Source organism: Dromaius novaehollandiae, chromosome 4 (genome assembly GCF_036370855.1).
Source record: "Dromaius novaehollandiae isolate bDroNov1 chromosome 4, bDroNov1.hap1, whole genome shotgun sequence".
In the NCBI taxonomy this organism is placed as follows: Eukaryota; Metazoa; Chordata; class Aves; order Casuariiformes; family Dromaiidae; genus Dromaius; species Dromaius novaehollandiae.
Window position 1 is genome coordinate 60,914,209 of NC_088101.1, and position 23,426 is coordinate 60,937,634.

At 39.6% G+C, this 23,426-nt stretch overlaps 1 protein-coding gene across 2 annotated transcripts; it reads left to right on the forward strand.

Annotated features, from left to right (window-relative positions):
- Positions 1–13,697: 13,697 nt before the first annotated feature.
- Positions 13,698–21,100, forward strand: GNPDA2 (glucosamine-6-phosphate deaminase 2). 2 transcript variants are annotated; one of them, XM_064511206.1, is made up of 8 exons: positions 13,698–13,869; positions 14,393–14,467; positions 14,602–14,769; positions 15,069–15,166; positions 15,690–15,872; positions 16,198–16,382; positions 16,486–16,660; positions 20,170–21,100. In XM_064511206.1, the coding sequence occupies exons 1-8, from the start codon at positions 13,718–13,720 to the stop codon at positions 20,226–20,228; spliced, it is 1,095 nt and encodes a 364-aa protein (XP_064367276.1). In that variant the 5' UTR covers positions 13,698–13,717; the 3' UTR covers positions 20,229–21,100. The 2 variants fall into 2 exon arrangements, with proteins under 2 accessions (XP_064367276.1, XP_064367277.1); XM_064511207.1 differs by lacking the exon at positions 15,069–15,166 and having other exon boundaries at positions 14,602–14,765.
- Positions 21,101–23,426: the final 2,326 nt, after the last annotated feature.

The window sequence follows — 23,426 nt, forward strand, 5'->3', positions numbered from 1 at the left end:
TGCTGAGACATGGAGTTTGCCAGACATCCCCTGCTCTGTAAATGTAACTAGCTTAATACAATTGTTAAGACACTAATGCATATATAAAGCATATGGTCTAGGTGAACCAAAAGGACAGGTGAAGGCTGTTTTAAACAGCACAGCTCCAGCTTCCTCCTTCCAGGCACCCAACTCAGGAATAACAGTCTTGCAAAGCACCTATTTGCCTGGAAACTCCTGTAAATTGTGATTTGACCATAGAGCTGTAGGATGGCTGCAGATGAGGCAAGGGCATTAACAGACAGAATCTTTGAAGAGTAGGCCAGTAACAAAAGGGGGAATGGCAGAGGAAAATCTTGTGTGAAAGGCCTAGTTCCTATACTCTGAAATAGCATGGAGAATTTTGACTATAATGTGGTGCATCTGTTTGTGTGGGCTACGGCAGAGACAGTTTTGTGAGGAGAAAAGGAATTCAGTGTTGTGGGTGACATTTGTTTTTGAAATGTTTGGCAAAGAAGCTGAAAGGATGGAGGCAATTGTCCCATATTTTCCATCAGAGAGATGATTTATCCCCAGAATTAACAGAGAAAGCCTTTGTTAAGCAAGAGTGGTCATATGTATGCAAAAAATGTCTGTGTGACATTTTTTGTACTACACATCAGTGAATCAGACAACAGCTGACTCCTTCCATCCATTTGTGGTTTCTGAAGTGACTTGTTTGTGGATTCATGCCTTGCATAAATTGAAATCAGCAGGAGCATCTACTCCTAGACATAATCTGGCTGTGTCAGTTGCCAACAGTAATTACAGAAACTCATGGGGTACATTGGCTGCAAGTTACCGAAACAGATGTCAGTTGTAGAAACAAAAGCATGAGATCGAATTTCAGAGTGCAAGCAGCCCTATGTGCCATGTGCAAGTTCCAATAGCTGCAGCCATAAATCAGATCAACAGCTGAAAATCATGCTTTGCAACCCTCATTCACATCCAGAGCACTCCCTACTTTCATTTGCCTCATGGAATCGCATACAAATCTATGATTTTATTTTATTTTATTTTATTTCCTGTGCTGGGAACCTTACCATAGGCATGTAAAGCAGAGAGGTAGAGATGTGACAATAAGCAATTAGAATCACTACATGACTGCTATTATGCTATGACAGGATAGTCATTCTAGTAATAAAGCTAATAAAATTGAGATGCATCATACTGCCTGATTTTTCTTTTATAATCTATTGTATTTTAAAGTACATAGCAAAAAATGTGTTTCTGCAAGTTTTGTGTTATCTTTCACACAAATGTGCACCCTTTTTAATACAGATCCCAGCTCTGCATAGGTGAAAAGAGGAAAACATCTGGAAAATACTGAATACACTACTCAAATGAATACACATGTGTAGGTCTACCTCATGTTAAGATCAGGTTTGAGCCTGCCTCGCCTTGTCTCCTGTTCACAATCCTATGGTCACAAGCTGTCTCCAGTTCTTCCAAGCTAAGGTTTAAAAATTCTACATGCTTTTAAAGCAAGAGCACGATCAGCATGGCAGAGGGAGCTTTAGCATAGCTTTGTAAACAGCACAAGTCAGGCTTGCGATCTAAAAATTCTTCCAGTTCCAAAAATACAAACCTGCAGGTCATCCTATTCCCTCAAGGTACCCCTTCCCCCTCAGAGAAAGCTACATACAGCCTTTCTGCATTATCTGGGGAGTGCTAGAGCAGATTGATGAAAAAATACTTCCCCCTGCACAACCAATTATGCCACTGAACATTGGGAAACAACTTGAAACTTCTGAAAGGAGTTCAGCATAAAGCACGTTTCCACTACCAAGCAACACATCGGTATCTCCAATAACAGAAAAACTAAACGAAGGAGGGTACTGCCATAAACATTGCCTACACAGAATAAAAGCAATCTGAAGGATTTTAAGCAGGCTAAAATGCCAGTAAGCAGCCTGACACCATCAGAACTGAGATTAGTTTTTCATGGAATTTGCTGAAGTACTTGCTGAAACAATCTTCAGTTGTCTGCATAGTTCAAGACAACTATCCTCCCTGCCACAGGAGGACATCAAGAATGGTAAAGCCACACAGGAAGAACAGTGTAAGAGGAAGGTGGAGTGGGAATGAGTGCGATCTTCAAGGCTGAAACGCTGATTTTGCGTACTCATATATTCTATAAAGCTGTGTCTGCAAACCAAAGACCAGCAACATACCAGTCCGTATGTTGTGAGGAATATGCTTTCTAACCCCCTGCTTGGGTGAGTGTTTGGCCATGCCTGTGTCACCCCTACATCATGCCCACAGGGAGAAAGGTATTCATTTTGTCAAGCTGTAGGTGCAATTCCAGGTGCTGAGTGCTTAATGAACAGTAGCCACCCTAAGCATTTTCCCACTCCTGCCTTTGCTGTTACTATGTGATTTGCCTTTCTATGCTCCTAGGAGATGCAAGAAGAGGCAGGAGTGGTGGAGCCTTTCTGCACTACCTACCTAAGCCAGATCCTGGCATAGTTCCAAACCTCCCTGAGTGTCCAATAAAAGCAGCATTTGAAGCCAAAGATCCTGTCAACTGCCAATTTATTTCCCTTCCCCGACTGCACTATGCTTGAGGTGACATGCACATTTTTTCATATTCTTTTTGGGCCAGTACTATCCTACCTGTAGAACGAATAGACTTTATGGGTTTTGAAGTAAATGGGTTACATTATATATATTTTTAGATCTCCAGAAAAGAGATGTGTCTGCAATGCCTGACTTTGTGAGGACTTTGTTAAAGAAATAATGGATGGGGTACCATATTAGAGAGTCAGGGACAATTCTGGTCTCAGGTCTTTCCACTCCTCTGCCTGCTGATCACCACCCCTTTAGCTTGAGGGGTGACAATGAAAATCAGATGAGTCAATTAAAATACTGAGCTATTTCTATTTATTCCAATAAAAGATTTTTTATGGAGGTTTATTCAAGTCCAAATACTGTCTCTGATTCCATGTTTCACCACATGACCACTCTTAAAAAGAGCAGATTAAGGTAGTTTATGACACGTAAATAAATTTCTTCAGGGAGTATTTAACACTGCAACAGTCTATATCTCTCAAAGTTCAAAACAAGACTAACAAATTGGTAAGAATGATCAGTACTGTTCAGTGCCATAGCCTGATGCAGGTTGGGCTGCTCCCAGATGTGTGGAACTACCCCAGCTAGGCAACTGGATATCCGTATGAGATCACTTGGTACCCAGGGGAGAAAAAAATCCTGCAAAAAAAGCAGCTATGCATTAGGAAGACAGAAAAAGACTTTATAATCTGGGCTCACCTGGAGATTTGCTGTTTTGTCTCTAAAACTGCAAGAAGTGCATTTGTACACAGCCACAAATGGTACAATCAGCCGAGAACAGCTTATCCTCTGGAGAGGAGCAGTCACCAGTGTTTGTAGGTATTAAAAAAAAATTCTCCTGGGAGAAGCAGACTTTGATAAGCCTGCTCTGTCTCCTTAGCTCTCCAGATGGGACAAGAAACCTAGGGAAAGGTGTCCCGTGGGTTTGCTGCAACACAGGAACAATAAGAATATCAACAGCCTTGCCAAAACCCAGAAATGAAGGATAAAGACTGAGTGTCAGGATGGATCCGTACAAAGGATGAAGCTTACAAAGCTCTGGTCATCTGCTGAGGCAGAAGGACACTGTGGAATAGTCACCTATTTAAGAGATTAGGTAGTGCAATATTTTACAAATTTCCAAGTAACTATAGAGAATGCCCTACTCCTATGCACTAGAAGTTGAGTGTGCCTGCAGTTTTTTTGTTTCATCTTCATATGAGATATTTAAAAATAAAATTGTGAGCTGCTATCTCCACCCCATAACAAGTGTATGTGTTACCTTTTATCTGTGGTTGCATCAAAAATGTAGGAGGTATTCTGAAGTCTGCCCACAAAGATACCTGATGGTTAAAATAGTTACAGTTCCATTATCTTCCTTTTGGGAAATAATGACCTAGTAACCAAGCTCCAGCAACTGAACTGATAACCACTTTCTAAGCTATACTTCACAATGAGTGTTAGAACTTTTTAGTGCTAAGTCGTTTCACAAAACCTCTGGCTAAAATGATAACTTAAAGAATATCAAGTCAGAACAGATAAAGATCCATCAATAGTCTGCAGCATGTTCTGAAAACTACATACAAACATACTTCCGAACTTCTGTTCAAGCTCCACCCTGATCTAGCCTCGCTGAATGGACAACATAATAAAGAATATCACCAGTGTTTCCAAAAGTAAAGTACTATATGTTGGAAAAAAATCATCTGGAAAATATAACACATGAATTCCATTTTACTGGATTATATTTATTTTCTTTAAACAAGAAAAAAATTGGAAAGGAGCATAAAATTGATTAGGATTCTCTTTCATGCCAGCTACTGAAATCAAGAAACAAAACAGTAAGAATTTAAGGAATATAAGGTGTTAAACATTAAGTAGTTAATGAACCAATGGTTTGCTTCACTAGAAACACTGAATTCAGAGTTTAAAAAGAGAACGGAAACAAAGCAAAAGCAGAAACGGTCTGCAGGGGAAGTCAGCAGTTTGAAAAGAGAATACCATAGAAATCATAGCATTACCGTGTGACGCTCATAGCACTATACATCACTGAAAGCCAAGAAGGTTTTTCCAATAAATACCTATTTACATGAGTAAGGAAGATAGGAAGAAAGCACAAAAAAAGAAACAAGCACTCCACTTCCAGGTTGAAGAAAGTCTGAAATGCCCAAAATGTGCCAACCTTTTCTAATCAGGTGAGTTGTTCTAATAACGGGTACGGCTACTTTTCCTTGCCAAAGTACTCGCCTCTGCAAGGCCTGCACAAACACGTCCGCCACACCGCTGCCGCGGCTCAGAGCTTATGTACCTGCAGAGCGGCAGGGAAGAAGGCTTCCCCCCTCTTCCCTCCCGGCCCCGCCGCAGCCGAGGGCGGCTCCGGCGGCACCATGCTGCCACCTGCCGGGCGCGGCGCGGCTCCCGCGGCCCCGACCCGAGCCGCTCACCCTGCGAAAAGTACCGCATACTTCACATGCAGCTAGTCTGTTAAAATAGCCATTTTAAGGAAAAAATGCCTTTAACTCTAAAATGCAAAAGATAACGCTAGAAAGATAACTCCTCAGATCAGCAACCTTTGTTGGCAACTTAGTGCCACAACCCATTGCCTAGTTGCTGCTAAAGTGCTACAAGATGCTCACATGCTGCTGCTCGGATTCATGCCAGCAGGTCTTTCTGGAATCTCCATCCTGTGTTGTGGTGGTGTCATCTTCGAGGAAGGGGAAGTCTGTCTGAGCTGCTGCTCCTGGAGGTTTCATACCTTGTATCAGAGGCACCTGATACTGAGATGCTGTTGCAGAGTAGATATGCTTGGCCACTTGGGGCATAGGTCTCCTAACAGAGTACAGCCTGCAATCCTTGTTCTCCAGGCATTCACTGATGTGGAGGGAAGGATGTCGGAGCAACAGAATAATTCATGAGAGTTCTGCCTATATCAGAAAGTACTGCAACACAGTATGAGCAGACCTGCACAGTGACATAATCAGCGCTGAGGCCCTGAAATCCACAACACAATTTGAGGGTTTCACTTCAGAGCAGTCCTGAAGAGTGTACGTTGTGTACATTAGGTCCTTAGCACCATCTACATCGCTTTACAGATCTGCTCCTATAGTTCTGCATTACTTCTGAAAATAGCCAGAAACTATATGACTCTTGTGCTCCAAGCCCCTTCTCTCTACAAGTAGAGCTTGGAGAATAAAAGAGCACAGACTTGACTCTACAAGGAGACTCATGACCCCAAAGTAGCCCAGCACATCCACTCTAAAACAGCATTTCAGTGTCAGGTGCCTCTGATATGGTTTAGCTTCATCCAAAAAGAACCAATCTGCAAGCTTTGAGCCTGCTCCGTGACACAAAGCAAAGCACAGTAAAGTGAGGACCATCAGGAGATGGCAAAGGTACACCCACCCCTCATGCCTGGAGGCATGTCTTTCCTTCTTCTCATTCCTGAGCAGATCAGTTCCAACAAGACCTGCACAAGCAAAATGAGGTGACTTTTTGCATGCCTCCTGGAAGTAAAGAGTAGGGGAAGAGGAGTGTTACATTCCACATCACAGGGGTGCACAACACAATCTCAGATATTGCATGGGAAACACAAATAGAGGTGATGAGGCCTGCTGGGAGAGCACTAGAGGACTTTGAGCATGCCAAAGTGACCTCTTCTAGAACAGCAAATGGGAAGGTTCCCTGTAAAATTCTGACTAATGGACCATGCACAAGTTATCTAGGAAGAGTGCTATTTGGAACAGACCAAATTCACACCAAGGAACATTTTAACAGTTTACAAACAGAGATGATTGTGTACCAGTGCTGGGTACATGCCTGAATTTACCAGAACAGATGCAGCCATGATATCCAGCTTTACCAACTTTTTATAAAGCAAAATACATTGGTTTATAGTAACTTTTGAAAAAATCTTTTGAAATGGAAGTCACTAGGATCCAGCTTGTGAGTTCTGCAAACTGTGAAATGGACCAGATGTTAGTACATTAAAGCTGCTGTCTTTCAAAATCAGCAAATATGCATTAGCAACATTAAAAATTCATAGATCTTAATAATAACATTAATAGCATAATCACTTGGGACATTATACCCTTCTGCCAAAACTATAGTAGCTCATATTAGGCCAAGATAAAAGGCTGTGTGTGGCAGACAGATGAATGAATTTTTTGCCTTAAACATTTCTTGGTGCATGGGGTGCAGGCAGGCCATAACCCCGAATAAGCCATCTGTCCCTGGCGGAAACAGGACTGGGCTGCTGCGACTCCCGAGATTGTCTCCCTGCGACCACCCGGAACACACCGAGCCTGCACTGAACGAGACCACAATCGGGCAGAGACTTTGGGATCCGTTTTTAGCACAACTTTATAAAACTTGCTTGGCATGAGTGGCTAAATTTGCTGAAGCCTTAGGCCGCACTCCCTAGTTCGGTAAGAAAGGGCCCCAGAGCTGGTGCAGGCGGGAACGATAAGGGAGTTACCAGCAATTTGCATTCCTGTGCACTGCTGAAACAGTGCTAATTGCTGGAGTTACCACCTCTTTGTCAAGACCTTGAGAGATGATGGTGGGACCCGAGGAAGGAAGACACACCTGTCTGCAGAAACTGCAACAGAAAAGATAAGGGAGAAAAGAAACAGCCTGCCTAGGAACAATGATGAGATCCAATAAGGAGCAGGAGACCCCAGACTCAAAAATTACTATTGGTCTGAACTACCACGTGGGGGGGTGGGAAATTTAATTTGAAAAAGCTATAATTGCCCAGGGATCTCTTTGTTCAGGGTGCCTCTTCGGAGGTACCCAACTCGAGCTGTAACCACTGCACGCATGTCATTCCGAGCTAACCTAGGGTCGGACCCAACTCGAGTTGTAATTACTGCACGCGCACCACCAAAACTTACACCCAGGGTGAAGAGGACCCACCTACCACCAGACGGGAGCCCCCCCACCGCCGAGACTCCCAAAGGAAGAGGACCAACAGGACGCCGCTGGATCCACGGGTGGTGATATCTTTCTCTCTCTCTCTCTTTCCCCCTCTCTTTTGTTGAATGTTGGTAAGATCTGTTTTTGTCTAGCTAGTTGCAGTATTCGCCATTGAATTATCCTATTTGACCACATGCCTTATCTTTGTGTTAATAAATCTTAAAACCGGTTGGCTGGTGTCGTTTCACCTTAATTCAGTCCAAGGGCATCACGAACTTGGTCGTTTGGCCCCAAGGGGAGGGAGGTCGTCCTGAACGACTCCTTTCGGGCCACGACACTGTGTTACCTAGACTCAACTGTCTCTATAAAACCATTATTGATTCCACTGATTATAACAGTCTGTCCAGGCACTGATGATGTGGAACAGTATGTTGTGACATGAGTATAAATGTTATTAGTGCTGGCATAGTGACTTCCTGAGAAAAGATGATCAGAGTATGGATTTTCCCACCATGCATTGAAAGTCTATTTAGATAGAAATCTGAAATGAGCAATGCTAACCAAGTTTTAAAAGACTGTCACCTGGGGTGCAATTCATCTAAGTGTAAACCTCCACTTTCAGGCTATTCACATTTTCTGAAACAGATGCTTAAGATTAATTAGAACATCAACTACAGATGTCTTATTCCTTCAGTCACCCAACAGAATGCATTCTAGAAGCCTAGGCCTGCAGATGATGTGAATCAGCCCACCCACACTGTAATGAGGATGTCTAACTGGACAGAAAAGAGTCTGAGCAAATATCCATATCCAAACCCCTTGACATCCACTCTTGCTCCTTCTTAATTGCTATCACAGTACTCCTTGCAAAAAAGCCTCACAATCAGTTTTCTTGACTTATAAAACATCCATGAAGTACTAGACCAAATAGGACTCTTCGCAGGGGGAAAAAAAAAAGAGTGGCTCCCCATCAAACTGCTTAAAGTAGGGGTACACTTTTTATCTCCAGCTTGTTTCATACCTCTTATCTCTATTTTCAGAAACAAGTCCAGTCAATGAGACAACAGACAGGTCACGTTGACCACTTATCGTACATAGGTCAGCCCAGTCATACTCTTGCTGGAAGAGCTCATTCACACATTCAGCCCAGAGAAATGGATTAGGAGAAAAGTGGGAGGCGAGGAAAGGACAGACAGAAGATTTGGAGACTACCTCCTGAACTATGCACTTGGCATGGGGATAGGCTTAAACAACAGCTGAGAGCACTGTCAGAAGTTTCCCTCAGCATCGAGAATCACAGAACGGTTGAGGTTGGAAGGGACCTTTGGAGATCAGCTAGTCTAACTCCCCTGCTCAAGCAGGGTCACCTAGAGCATGCTGCCCAGGACCGTGTCCAGACAGCTTTTGAATATCTCCAAGTATGGAGACTTCACAACCTCTCTGAGCAATGTGTTCCAGTGCTCAGTCACCCTTACAGTAAAGAAGTTTTTCCTGATGTTCAGACAGAACTTCCTGTATTTCAGTTTGTGCCCATTGCCTCTCGTCCTGTCACTGGGTGCCACTGAAAAGAGTCCAGCTCCAAATGTCCCATACAAGAATACGGCCAGCCACAGATTTATGCACTCACACCTACCAGGCAACTGATACATCAGTAACAAGGGGAAGACAATCACCTGAGAAAAGGTAACAAGCAGCTCTGCCTGCTGGTTTCATTAGGAGATGCCTGGGGAGAAACATGTTGGCATGCCAGACACACACTGGAAAGCCAGCAGGACCAACATCATTTCTTCCTGCATGGCTTAAGTAGTACCAAGTAGCAAACTCTAGCACTGAATCCCTGCTTAACTACACCGAAAAATTTACCAGTAATGAGATGACAGGTTGATGGCGTGATATGTATGTCATGCTCCCCCCACCCCATCATATTTATTGCTTGTTCTGTAGTGACTCTTGCATTCAGAATCAGCTTGCACTCGACGATAATTGCCTATTTTGATACAGATTCTACCAGAATACCCATAGAAAACACCAACACATGGCTTAGGGGAAACAGAAATTACAAACAAAAGCACAGGGTACTTATTTGTTGCATATTCCTGCACAAACTCAGTCAAAGCCTTGCCTATGAAAAAGAAGATGGTGCTAAATAACCATATGCTTCATTTTGTGTCTCTGTCAGTATATTCCTTGTATCAATCAATCTGACGTTTCCTACCTTACTGGAAAATTGATCGAACTGGATTACTGCATAAAAGCAAAAGACATTGCATGCTGTACACTCTCCAGCTAGTAGGAATGTGGTGAGGTCTAATATAATAAAGCTTTGAATAAAATCATGACAAGTACAGGGAAACATAAGCATGGGGAACTATTTTCAGTCTTTGCAAGCAGTAACCAAGGCTTCCAAGTAAATTCAGCCCCTTCAAGGTTATGTTTGGAAGTCAGGTGAAGTTACCAGAAGTCCAGCATGCTTCAGTCACAGAAGAATGGAAACCTATTGAGCTTGTGGCCTAAAACAGAGTCCATCAAAACAGGACATCTGAAAATTAAAAAAAAAAAAAAAAAAATCATTTCCATTGCAGTTTTCCTCCTTTTCTCCCTACAGTTATTGCCCTTTAAAAGGTTTCAGTTGCTATGTTATTTTGTATCCACATTCACCATCTGCCTGGTACACAGCAGAGTTTAATTTGTAAGAGAAATAGTCACAGTCTTTCTTTTTTTTTTTTTTCTTTTCCATCTTTTCATCACTTCTTTGTCAACCTCCACTTTTAATCCCTTACTTGGCAAGAATCTTCTTTGCAACCTTTTTTGCTTTTTCTTAGAGTCTTTGCTGTGTATTGATTTACTACAGTGAACTTCACTGCTAATTGTCCCGCAAAGCGGTCTGATTTTTACTATGTTTGCTGCGTAAACTGGCTTCACAGATCTCCACATGTACTTCCCAGCACTGGTTAAGCACTAAGGACTAACACCAGATAGTTTGAAGTGAAGGCGTCAGGCCATTAATTCCCCATGGAACTGCAATTAAAATTTAAGCAGATTCTACTGAAACTCATTAAGTCCACTGTGGTCTGAGCAGATCAAAGTTTTTGAAGTGCAAGGTTGTACTCTGTCCCTAGTGAAACACAAGTGGTCCTGTAGCGCTGAGTTGGGAATATTTTGCCATCTGGGGATCTGCAACGCAGCCACTTAGCGTCCTAGTTCTACTGAGGCTAGCATTAAAAATGAAAGGTGAGGGACACAGCTGGTCCTTGGATGGGCAGTTGCTCACCCTGCTTGATGAGTAAGAAAGACAGGAGTGTGTTTCGAGCCGATTGTATGGTTAAATGCTATTACAAATACTTAGGTTGAGTCATTTTACTTTGTAGGTCCCAAAGTTGGACAGAATCCTTTGTTCCTCAAACTGAAAAGGAGATTATCACATCACAATCTGAAAGGTTAACTACTTTCTTAAAAGACTGGATTCACCCTTCTCAGTTTAGGTGACCCTCCTTAGGTAAAACTTGATTCAGTTTGGTTGCTATTGAAGCACATCCAGTTTAAATTCCAAGTCACTTGAATATATAGACACCTAAAGAGTTACAAGTTAAAAAAATAAAAAATAAATAATACAAAAACCACCTGATCACAGTGGATATATAAAAATCAGATCAACATGTTGAACAAATCACTTAATACTAAGCAGATGAATAAAGCATACAATACTGAGCAGAAAAGGCCACTAAGAAAAGAGCAGAAAAATGTATCAAAAGGGACTGTTTTTAGAAGCAGTAAAAAAGCACTGGGATTTTAAATACTAGGACTATGAAATTTTAAGAAATCTCTAGCCACACTACTCAGCGGTCTGAAACCTAATAAGAAATTAAGGCTTTGCCTAATTACTTGCAACAACATTCAGTGCATACACTGCACTATATCTACTATTAATGTGAACATATTATTAGAAAGGAAATTCTGTAGAAAGACTTGGGGAAAACATAACCTATGCATTAGCATACTAACAAGGAAAGATAGACTTGAATAAACTCACAAAGAATGAGGAATTTGTCTGACTATGACTAGAAGAAGCAATTGATCATATTGCCAAGGCATGCTAAAAGACAACAGACATAGAGGGCCATTCAGAATTCAGAAGTGGGGAGAAGTGCAAAACGTCCAAAGCAGGAAATAGCATATTGCATATTCTCTAACCTCCTAGAGAACATGCAGTATAGGGGAGTCTACTATTGGAATTTTAAGCTAATTTTTCCATTAGTAATGATCAAAATGCTGAATTTAAGTGAAATTTCCTGTTGTGGAAACTAGAGGAATTGTATGAAAGACTTAAGATTGCTATAGCAGCTCTACTTGTACAGTGATAAACAAGGCCAAGGGGTCTAATTATACATATAGATAGGGTTATGAATAGCCTTGGAGGGAAGAGAAACCTGAAAATGGAATGACACTGTTCTGCCACTCTGCCCAGGGAAACTGAGCTAACGCAAGTGGCTGCTCTTACTGTACCATCCATTTCAGTGTGCTCCACCCTCTTCTTGTCAACCCCATCGGCAGGTAGCAAGTATATGTTAGAGGAATAATCCTCAAAAACAAAGTACTGTTTTGAGACTAAAGCAGCACAGAAAGAATTTGAGGAAGTAGAGAGGTTCATTGTTGCTACCTTCAGGAGCATGGTAAGGTTGTGTCACATAAAAGCAGGCAATCCTAGGGATGCTGAGAGCAAAGAGACAATCTTAAACAGAATAGCACTAAGCTGATGAAGGGGGACACAGTTATACAGATGGATACTTCACCATCAGAAAATAACCAAGTAACCTTTTATATTAAGCTTACATTTCTGGGAACAGTGATTACCAGCAGAAGGAAAGGATCTCCCCTACAATTCTGAAATGTGATTTTCAGGTGTACAGGTGTCTAGGTGTGCAGGAATCCCAAAGAAGGCTATACATTAACTTGTCTGCTAGATGCAGAAATGGATTACATTAAAGTATGGTCAGATAAAAAATGTCAGGGAGAAGCACACAGTCCGCCTGGGGAGGAAAGAGAAAACTAGGGGCAGAATTTAGGTTGTTACATAGCAGCTGAAAATCACAGCCTCCACAATAGCATACTCTGAACCGCTCCTGGTACTACACAAAGGCTGAGAGGAAAGCAGAGGCTCAGAGTGTGACTCAAAAAACATATGTAAGAGAAAACACTATTCATTAGTATCTGGTGAAACTTCTAAAATAAAGCCTTCCTAGGAAGAATAGGCTTCACCTAAATCAAAACAGGACCAAGCTGCTGGTATTTAAAAGTTAAATTCAGAAAGTTAAAGCACATATTTTAAAACAAGGGTAAGTTTCTTAGTTTTCTGTTGAGCCCAAAAGACTCTGGCAAAACTTACTCTTCCCATGGCTTTGCAAATGAGATCTTTTATGCTCATAGCAAAGCATTTCTCAATCTTTTTTCTAAACCATCTTGCTGTAGCTCTAGAGTCAGGCTACAAAAAGGAAAAAAAAAACTATTCTCCTCACATGGGTATAACTTTGCATTTCTGACATTTTTTTTTCCTCTTATTAACTTCCCTCACACTGGTCTTCAACCACTTTCTCCAGTACTTTCCAGTAACAGATTTACCCTGGTCTCCTAACACAGTAAGTTCCAAATGATCCCTATAACATGCATACACATATTCAATTATATAGCTTGCTCTTAATTTTTGCAATTTCTCTACTCAATTTTGAAGTTGCTCCCTTTAAGAGCATTAGCCCTTTTGCAACCACTAAGATCTACTGCACAATATCTATGCAGAACACAGCCTAGCTGAATCTATAAAACTGTCTGACCACTTTTAAAGAAGAAAGTAGAGAAGGGGAGAAAGAAGCTCATGGTAGGGGGGGTTGCTTTTTTGCAATAACTGAAAGCAATCTCTTTAGTAGTTGCTTCAACCACATGCCTAAGCTCAGAAGAGGGTTTTTTTCTCATCAAGATCTCAGCACTCAGCAGAGTCCCACTACCTTCCCCAACTCTTCCTCCCCCAGAAGCAGGTCCTTGAAAGAAAGACCTCGACTAAAGGCCCTGCCACGAGCCATAAGGACACAACTGCAAACGCAAGCAGCAGCCTCCAACCGCCCCACAGTTTCCCAGGTACCGGAGCAAACACTGCCCTTCCAGGGAGAGCTCACAACGACCCCACCACCCAAACCCTAACCGCCATCAACAACCGCGCCCACTTTTAACGGCCGCTGCCCCGCGCATGCGCGGACCCGCTCCTGCCGAGGCTATTTCCGGTGCTCGCCGGGCGCTTCTGGCCGGCCGGCAGCGGTGGGGGGTCTCGTCGTTGCGGAGTGCTCGGGCGGGCTGGCGGCCCTTCCCCGCTGCCGCCTGGGACGCCGCCAGCCTCCGGGGGTGAGCGGCGACCGGGGAGGGGGCTCAGCCTCACTTCCTTGGGGGGGGGGGGGGGGAGAACGTGGTGCGGGAGGGGAAGGTGGTGCGGGAGTGTCCGCAGGGCCTGGGGCGGCGGCCGTTGGGGCGGCGGCCGCGGTGGGGGGAAGTGAGGGCGTTGGGGCTCGCCGGGGGCCTGGGGGGGGTGGGGACGGCCCGGCGGTGGGTCTCCTCCTCTGAGGCCGCTGTGGTCTCGTCATGCCGAAGATGTTTCCAGCTGAGAAGTCGTGGTCGTTCAAATGCCTCTTCCCGAGCCCCCTTTTTCTCCCCTTCCCTAACGAGCATTACCATTTTCCTTGGGGAAGTTTGTTTTGTGTTTCAAACAGAATATGTTCTCCTTTTCTAAGGATAGTAACTTTTTCTTTGTAAAAGATCAAAATTCAAAATGTGGCTTTGTTCTCTTCTTGTTTTAGATTTTTCTTACAAATTGCTTAAATTTTACATTTGAATTTGAATAAGTAACTTCTGGCTGGTATTTATTGTTTAGATTCTGTAGGTGCTTTTTTGATTGTTCCACAGTGCTGCAGTTTGAGCGAGGACTGCAAGAATACAATATATTTATGCAAGTAAAATATCCTTTTTTCATTTAATGCTATGCCTAATCACTATAAAAGGTGATTGTTCAGCTCATCTTATTTAAGAGGTTTATAGGTATTCATATGGTGCTTATTTTAAACTTTTAACATTTTTCCCCAGGTTTAAGTTTATTTTATTGTACAAGTCCCTCACTGCCATAATGCGACTAGTAATCCTTGAAGATTACGATCAAGCTAGTGAATGGGCAGCAAAATACATCTGTAATCGTATTATCCAATTCAAGCCAAGTCAAGGAAGATATTTCACACTTGGTCTACCAACAGGCAAGTTTTCTTCACAACGTCTGTAATTGACTAAACCTAAAAATGTATTTGCATCATTGCTGACATAATTTCTGTAAGAACATGCAAAATAATTATATTTTTGGTAATACTCCCAACATATTTCTAATTTAAATATGAAATATTCTTGTTTTAAAAGAAGCTGTGATAACGATAGATGAGACATGACAGTTTAATTCTGTTGAAAAGCATTGTAGCAAAATCTGACTGTGAAGAGATTTAAATGCACTCTGAAAATGTCGTGTGGATATATAGCACAGTAGAAAAACTTTATTCAACAGGGAGTACGCCTTTGGGATGCTACAAGAAGCTAATAGAATATCACAGGAATGGAGATCTCTCTTTCAAATATGTAAAGACTTTCAATATGGATGAATATGTAGGTAAGCTGTGGTGTTCACTATTTGAGAATATGGTACACAAACTTTCTTCATTGAAGTTGTTAAACACTTAGATAAAGGACAAGATCAAGGTCTGATATGTTTGTGCTTCTACATTAGATTTAGGTACACTGGGTAACTTAAGCATGTGTCTGTCTTATATATTCTCAAAAATGCAAAGAGTTATTAACTAGTCCAAGTGGATCCTGAAATAAATTCAATACTTGTAAATAACTGAAATACTCTCACAGGAAGTACTTTGTCACATGGTATTGTCACTTCATATCTTTTGAAGATTTTACCTCCTTTGTGATGTTTGTGTGAAGTGAATGCATTAAACCAATTACCTTGCTGCATAGCAATAGGGAAAAACTCATCAGTGTTGTTTCAAATACTACTTTGATTTGTTAGATTGTTTTAAAAAAATCTTTGTCCTCCATGCCATGTTTGTTACATGTAGACTAGAATGATTAAGGTTGGTTAAATAAATCTTGTAATATGTTAATTTCACTTTAAATGGTTGCAGGGCTTCCCAGAAATCATCCAGAGAGTTATCATTCTTATATGTGGAATAATTTCTTCAAACATATTGACATAGATCCAAATAATGCTCATATCCTTGATGGAAATGCTCCAGACCTACAGGCAGAATGTGATGCATTTGAAAAGAAAATTGAAGCAGCTGGGGGGATTGATCTGTTTGTTGGAGGTATGACAAAATATTCTGTGATTGGTTAATATTCAAATGAATGCACTAAATCTGAAGTCACTATTTTTAGAAATTTGCTAAAAAAAAATTATTCTCAAATATAGTACAAGAAAGTTCTAAGACTAACAAAGAACCAGTATGAATATCAAAACAGAATGGTTGCTGTCCAGTTTCCAATAATAATGTACTCTGAAATAAGTTTTCAGTGTGTTTTATTGAAAGTAGGGGACTAAAAAGAAAGAATTCATCCTTTTCTTTTACAATGTCTGAGGATACCTGTTGACTTGTAGCTCTGGAATGATTTACTTTTTTTAACTTTGAAAAGGCATTGGTCCAGATGGCCACATTGCATTCAATGAACCAGGATCAAGTTTGTCTTCAAGAACAAGATTAAAGACTTTAGCAATGGACACCATTTTGGCAAATGCTAAGTACTTTGATGGAGACTTATCTAAAGTACCAACTATGGCACTAACAGTTGGCGTGGGTACAGTGATGGATGCTAGAGAAGTAAGAACTCATTTAGTTTTAGTTGCATGTATCTGTTTTCAAGACCTTAGCTGGTGTATATATATACTGAGATTGAAAGTAAACAGAGACCTTTCTTTTGCAGGTGATGATTCTTATAACAGGTGCACATAAAGCTTTTGCACTGTACAAAGCAATTGAAGAAGGGGTCAATCATATGTGGACAGTTTCTGCTTTCCAGCAGCACCCTCGCACTATCTTTGTATGTGATGAAGATGCTACTTTAGAACTAAGAGTTAAAACTGTAAAGTACTTTAAAGGTGAGCACTGAATCAGAACAGTTACCCATATTTGAAAATTAAATTTTAAATTTTAAGTCTGTGTTTTCCAGCACATTAAGGTAGCTAGTATATAGTGTTCTGTATTCAAAATATGAAATGTTAACTTCTGTCTTGAGTGGAACAATGCTAAGAGACATCTTGTGTTCCTTACCTATGAGGTCAGAGTCTATCAGTTGATACTCCTGACAAATCTCCTTTGAATAAGATCTTTCCTTTGCTCCTGATCTGAAATTGTAGTTGAGTAATCTTCAACTGCATGTTTAGAAAACAGCAGCAGTCTGTGTCTAGAATACTGGTCTTAAACACACTGGAAAGTGTTTCACTTAAAGACAACTTGATACATCTATTAATCATGATATATTCCATGATATTTTTGTTATGACTTGTTTTGTTATTACTGGCAATTTGATATCTTGTAAAGCATTGTCTGGTAAACTTGATGTGTGGTGCAGGCTTTGGAGTTAGTTGAGGACATCTTGCATACAATGCAGTTTGCACAACAATCTCTACTGGCTTTTAATACATTGCACACCTATTGTGCTTTTCATATTTGCAGTAGGTATATTTAGGTAGGTTTAAGGTAACTTTGAATTTTTGATAGTCATTGAGAATTCCTACTTGGAAGTTTTGCTCCACTGAGGCAGTGGAGCTGCATTTGCTGTGCTAATAATAGGTGAAAACGGAAGAATTCTGTTTACATCACAACAGTCTTTCTCACTTGAATTTTCCTATTACTGAGGTATCTGAGACTAGACTATTTATGAAATTATTCTTAGAGTATTGTATCAGTAGTGTCCATAGATGCATTAGATTCCAAAATCTGACATTAACTAGATTTTTAGTGTCATGTACTTTTAAGTAATGCTTTAGTTTTGGAGTTTTCAGTACCCTGTTTGTGTATTGGGGAGGGATAGTCTTCACCTGCATCACACTACTAGATACTACTTACTGCTGTTTTCAGAGCTAAACTTCAACGAGTTTAGATTTGTACCTAGACTACTTGGATGAAATGAAGCCTCCTATGGTATTCATACAAACAAGCTTTGTTTGGAAAAGATAGAAAAATACTAATGTAGAATTACTAGGTATGACACTGATACTCAACATTGCTTTAAAAAAGTTAAGGGCTACAGTACGTGAATGTATGCTAGTCTTTCACACCTTATTTAATTACCCTGTAATATGTACGGAGGAATAGAATTTTTAGAAATTGTTTACTTTAAATGGGTAAGTTTTCCTAACTCAAATCAATTTGAGGTTTTTTCATTTTAAGATGGAAGAGAAATCAATAGTCAAATTTGGAATTCTTTCTGAATGCTGATCTTCAGGTTAGACTTAAGATGCTAGATAGTTCTTAAGGGCTGGTAATTATGGTAGTTGATTACTACAATTTCTCACCATTTAAAAAAAAAATCAAGATACTGTATGAAACTTCAAATACTGTTAGATAATAAACCATCATGCTGGCTGATAGCTAGAATAACTTTTACTCCTCTCTGCTTATCCATAACTTTTGGAAAGCCTATGAAGAGGCTGAAATCATCAAATCTACTTAAACCTGCTTAATCAAAAGAGAAAGGTAACTTCTATTTACTTTGGAGAGTGAGGCCAAACTAATTAGCTTTTAATTTATTGATTAGTCTGCAGAGAAGAGTAAATGCATGAAAGCTTTTTCCATACCTGTGCATGCTTCTCTGAAACTATATATACATAACATTTATTCAAAGAACACTTGAGTTGAATAGGTAGCAAGATTTTTCCTTTGAATTGAAGAATGTTGGATTTTTTTTGGCCTCCATCAACCAAGGGATTCTGATATGCCTTGTAAATATCAGCTCTTGTTTCTAACTCTGTTCTTAAAACACACTTTGACCAGTAGGATTTAAATACCCTTTATTAAATATGGCAGTGGCAGTACTTGTAAGCATTTTTCATGCCTCTAGGAAAAAAGTGGGGAATTGTCTCCTTTTCTTTTCTAAAAGAAAAACACTGGCGGGAAGTGGAATGCTTTGAAATTCATAACATGGGTTCTAATTTGAATAGTGACTGCAGCTGTTTTTTCTGCATCAGTGACTGTCAAATGTCTACATACTATTTTCCCACTTCCTGTTAAACTCCTCAGAAACACTACTGACTTTCTTTCCCTTGTATGTCAAAGCAATACTTATGCTTGGTGAAATCTGAGAAACTCTTCAGTAGTACTATTATGTTGTGCAAAAAAAAGCCTTGAAGGCAAAAATCTGAAGCTAAGTCATTATCTTAAAGAAAAAAAATGAAGAGTTCTTCAGCGTGTTCTAGCTGTTGGCTATTCAGTATGGCTAAATGTATTACTCAATGGAAAAAGGAATAATATCTGCATTTTTAAATAACCATATACAGATTAGGATCAGGTGTTGCATGGTGTAGTCACTTAAAGTAATAACTTTAGATTGTATAGTTAAATATTTAAATTTAATATTACTACAGTGACAGTATGTTTGCCACATGATGCATCATGTGTATTCTTGGCTACAGATAATCTTTGGGCTGTGCCCTACTGTCAAACTTGAGTTTCAGGGTTTCTAAGAAAATCTCTATATTCTTCCTTATTTTTAATATTGCGTATTACTTACATTTGTGTAATTGTAGAAAATAATCTTTAGTCTGGTGCTAGACTGGACTCTCAATTTGCAGATTACTGAACATGGATTAGTTACTGCTATTAGTCATTAAGATGGCATGAGGTTAAAAACATCAAAGTGACTAAAGGCCATACAGAGATGTAGGTAACATTTTTACTAAATCAGCTTTAACATAAAGAAGAATGCTGCACCTTTTTGATCTCTTCTCAGCACTCTCCAAAATTAGGGTACCTGATAAAATACTCCCCTACTTACTGTGGTAACTTGTATATGACCAAAATAACAATTCTGCTAAGATACAAAACAGTTGAATTACTAAAGTTCTGAGGCTGCATTAGTAGTCTAGATATTTTTAGTTATTTTCTCTTGCTTAGGACCACAAGTATAGCATTAATCATAAAGATAGTAACACCACAATGCTAGAATGCTGTAAACATATTATGAATAAATCCAATTTTTTTATTACAAATTATGGAGTAAGGGAATTTTTACCTTGCCGTTAGTTTTTACATTAATACAAAGGGGAGAGATGAATTTCTATCATGCACTTAATTCATTTGGCAATACTCCAAATCCATTCTCTGACTAGTCTGCTACCAGATAGGCTGGAGGTCTGAGATGTTTTTCACATCCCTGATCAGTTTAAGCTGAAGATGTCAGTAGTATTTCTGAGTGGTGCAGGAATAACGCTGTCTAACTTAATCACTTCTGTTCTGAAAATACTTTGAATAGCCAGTCTATTTTTTGATGAACTGTTTGAAATGTGTACTTGATGAAGTAAACTCCACAAATAAAAATGTGGATAGGAAAAACTTGTTGAGAGTGTTATAACTGATGTAAAGCTGGCATTGTTGCTTTCCCCTCAAGGTTTAATGCATGTGCACAATAAACTTGTGGACCCACTGTACAGTATGAAAGAAAACTGAAAGAAGAATTGAGGAGGAACTCCATGTGGGTGAACAACAACGTTTTTAGGTAGCAGATGAATTTACTGCTATGCAATATGCTGAAAACTGGCTAAAATGGGGAATCCTAGGTACTGTATTTTTTTTAAAGGTCCAATATCTGTACATTCACATTCCATATCAAATAGGTATTGTACATTCTGTTTTTACATTTGGAGCTCTGTCTTTGGCTGTTACAGTAACTAAATGGAACAGAACAAACTTACTGGAGGCTGCATGTTGGGAGGGGGGGAAGCAGCTGAGCACTCATTTAGTAAAGCAGTGTAATGCCTATGTTAGAATGATACTTCCAAGCATTTGTAATTTTTGGCTCCATTAGTGCAAATACACTTTGCATTTGTGTCTCTAGGCAGAATGGTTTTGGTGTTTGTCCATAGTATTAACTTGTAATAGTTGCACAACTTTGACTATGAAATGTTCTGTTTACATATATCAAATGCACACTGAGCTTTTGCACTTGGTTGCCTTAAATTTATCTTGTACAAATAGTTTTGGGTATCTTAAGTCCTACTGTATATTCAGGCAAATAAGACTTCAAAACAGTGCCTAAAAATGCACCTGATCCTTCAAAGTGTTGTAACAATGTACTCCAGTTACAAACATTAAACTTCTGCAATGGCACTTTTTCTTCTCATGTATTTCAAATTACTTTAGGATTTTTATATTTTTGGTATTTGAGCTTTATACATCAGAAATCTAAGTGTTCTTTTCTGGAGGTAGACATGTTTAATTGTATCATTGTTCCTATTAAATGCCTGCAAAGAGGTTAATTTACAGAAGATCAATGTCTGCAAGTTTAAATGATCATGCATTAAAGACAACTGTTATCTGAACTGCTTTGCAGTAGTTGCTTCTCATTGTGTCATTGTAAACACTGAATTGTTACAAGGAATGCTATTTCCTACTTTTAATACAAGTAAAACTTAAATATAAATCTATCATGTCAAAATTGTTTTGTTTCCAATGTAAATTGTCTCTAATGTGAATTGTCAGGACTAAACACTTCTGGATTTCATGGAGAGATTTACTGTTTTCCTCCTTATGTAGAAGAGGAAAAACTAAGAGCCTACTGATCTGGTTTTCCTTTTCTTTTGGTGAGAACATGTCCTTTTGCAAAATCCTTACTGGCAGAAAGGGCAGCAAAGCATAACTTTAGCATTTAAGAGAAGAGCTGAATTTTTATCTGCTACTGTATGCTCCTCTTCCATAGCAGTCTGTTTAAAAAAAAAAAAAAAAAAAAAAAAAAGCCCTAAATATTATTCATTTTGAAAGTTTAAGTTACTAAACAGGTGCTAAGCAGAAGAATATTTTTCTGCCTTAAAAACTGAGTAAATATTACTAATGTCAAAAACATTTGTTTGATAGCTATTATGTAAATGCAAAATTGCATGTTTTAATCATTTTTTGTTAAACTCTTACCACATGCACATGGAAAGCTGGAATTTGATTTGCTTGAGTTCTTGTGTCTTCAGGTAGACACAACAGCAGCCAAATAACTGCAGATAGCTACATGCATTTTTGTAATATCTCAGCCCAGTGCAATCTGGGAAAAATGGTTTGGAATAGAAGCTGGCTCTTCTAAATATGTAGTGCGAATCAGCACTGGAGTTCTGGAACAAGTATCCTGTGTACCTACAGAGATGGAGGGCAGGAGTTCAGACCAATTTAGCTACATGAAATTGATTCCTGAAATTCTTTACATTGACTTGTTACAGTAATACTACAACAGAAGAGATATATACTCCAGTGTGTGTTAAGCTTTTATAGAATACCACACATCTAGAAGTGTCTTGGTTTGATGCAGCTTTCTCAGGCTTTTTCTGGGGGAAGGGAAGAATTGGCAATAGCACTAGTAGTATAGAAATTGCTGAACTAACTAAAGTCTGCATGTTGGATCAGCTGAAAGGAGTATTCATAATTGCATATTATGACCAAAGTAGAATTCAACATTGGTATGTGTCTGAACAAGTAAAAATGAGGTAAACTTGCTTGTATTAAGGCAAGGCATATGCTTGGGGGGGGGGGGAAGTGATATGAATAAAAATAACATTAAGGACTATGGAAGTGTACTGACATTGAGAGCAAACTAAGTAAATTTCTGCTTTAATATATTGGCATTTTCATTCAATGCTTTCCACATCATTTTGAGTGGAAGAGCTGCTTTGTAGACAACTACTGGTGATGTAGTTGTAGCTGAAGAATCAACCACTCAAACTCGGTTCCTTGTTTTCTAGTAACTTCTCATAAGCCTGCATGGGGTGTATCTTTCTATTGTGGAATCTCTGTGCACACAAAAAATCAGTGGGAGAAGAAAAAGCAATACTGCTATGCCATGTGACAAGCACAAGTTTTGAAAGGCTCAGTGCTCAGATTGTCTGTTAATTAAGAACAAAGTGGTTATTTCTGTCATTAGATTGCAAACTATCTGTATCATAAACTTCATTAACTCCCTCTTAATGAGTACCAGAAACTGTGCATTAAAGTTGGGGTTACAGCCCCAATATGCTAACCAAAAGTTGGCCTAAACTATAATAGGATGCAAGAATCTTTCTGCATCAGTGTAAGAAATCAGACCTAAGCTGCTTTACTGCAACAGCTGCTGGCGTTTCAGAGTTTTTAACTGTAGCTCTAACAGCTGAAAGACTGTTTTAAATCACTTGTAGGATTCAGCTTGTGTACTTGCTGTTTTTATAAGGTGGGGGGAAAAAAGTTGCAAAGATTGTGCTGCAGGACAAGACTTACAGGTAGCATATGATTCATGAAGTACCCCTACTTTAGGCTTTTCTACATGATGACTTGTCCTTCTTGATCTTTACTTAGCTGCAAAGACTTCACTTTATAAATACTTGTATTAAAAAAAAAAATCAGACTATAAACCTTGAATTCAGGTTGCTATGTTCTTAATGATTACAATCCATCTTGTAGCAAAACTATTTGGAACGTCGACTAAGGAAATTCAGTTCAAGCCTAAATGGCAATCCATAGCCTTTCTATCCCTCCTTTTTTTTTTAATGCTGTTCTGAAAGTTTTTCCACTCTGTAACTCCTTATTTTTCTTCATGCTGGAACACTTTTTAACCTTCTGCCTTTCTTGCAAAGCTTACCAAGTAAAGCCCTCTTTTGTGCTCTCTCAAGACCTGTGAGAGTAGAGAAACTAACA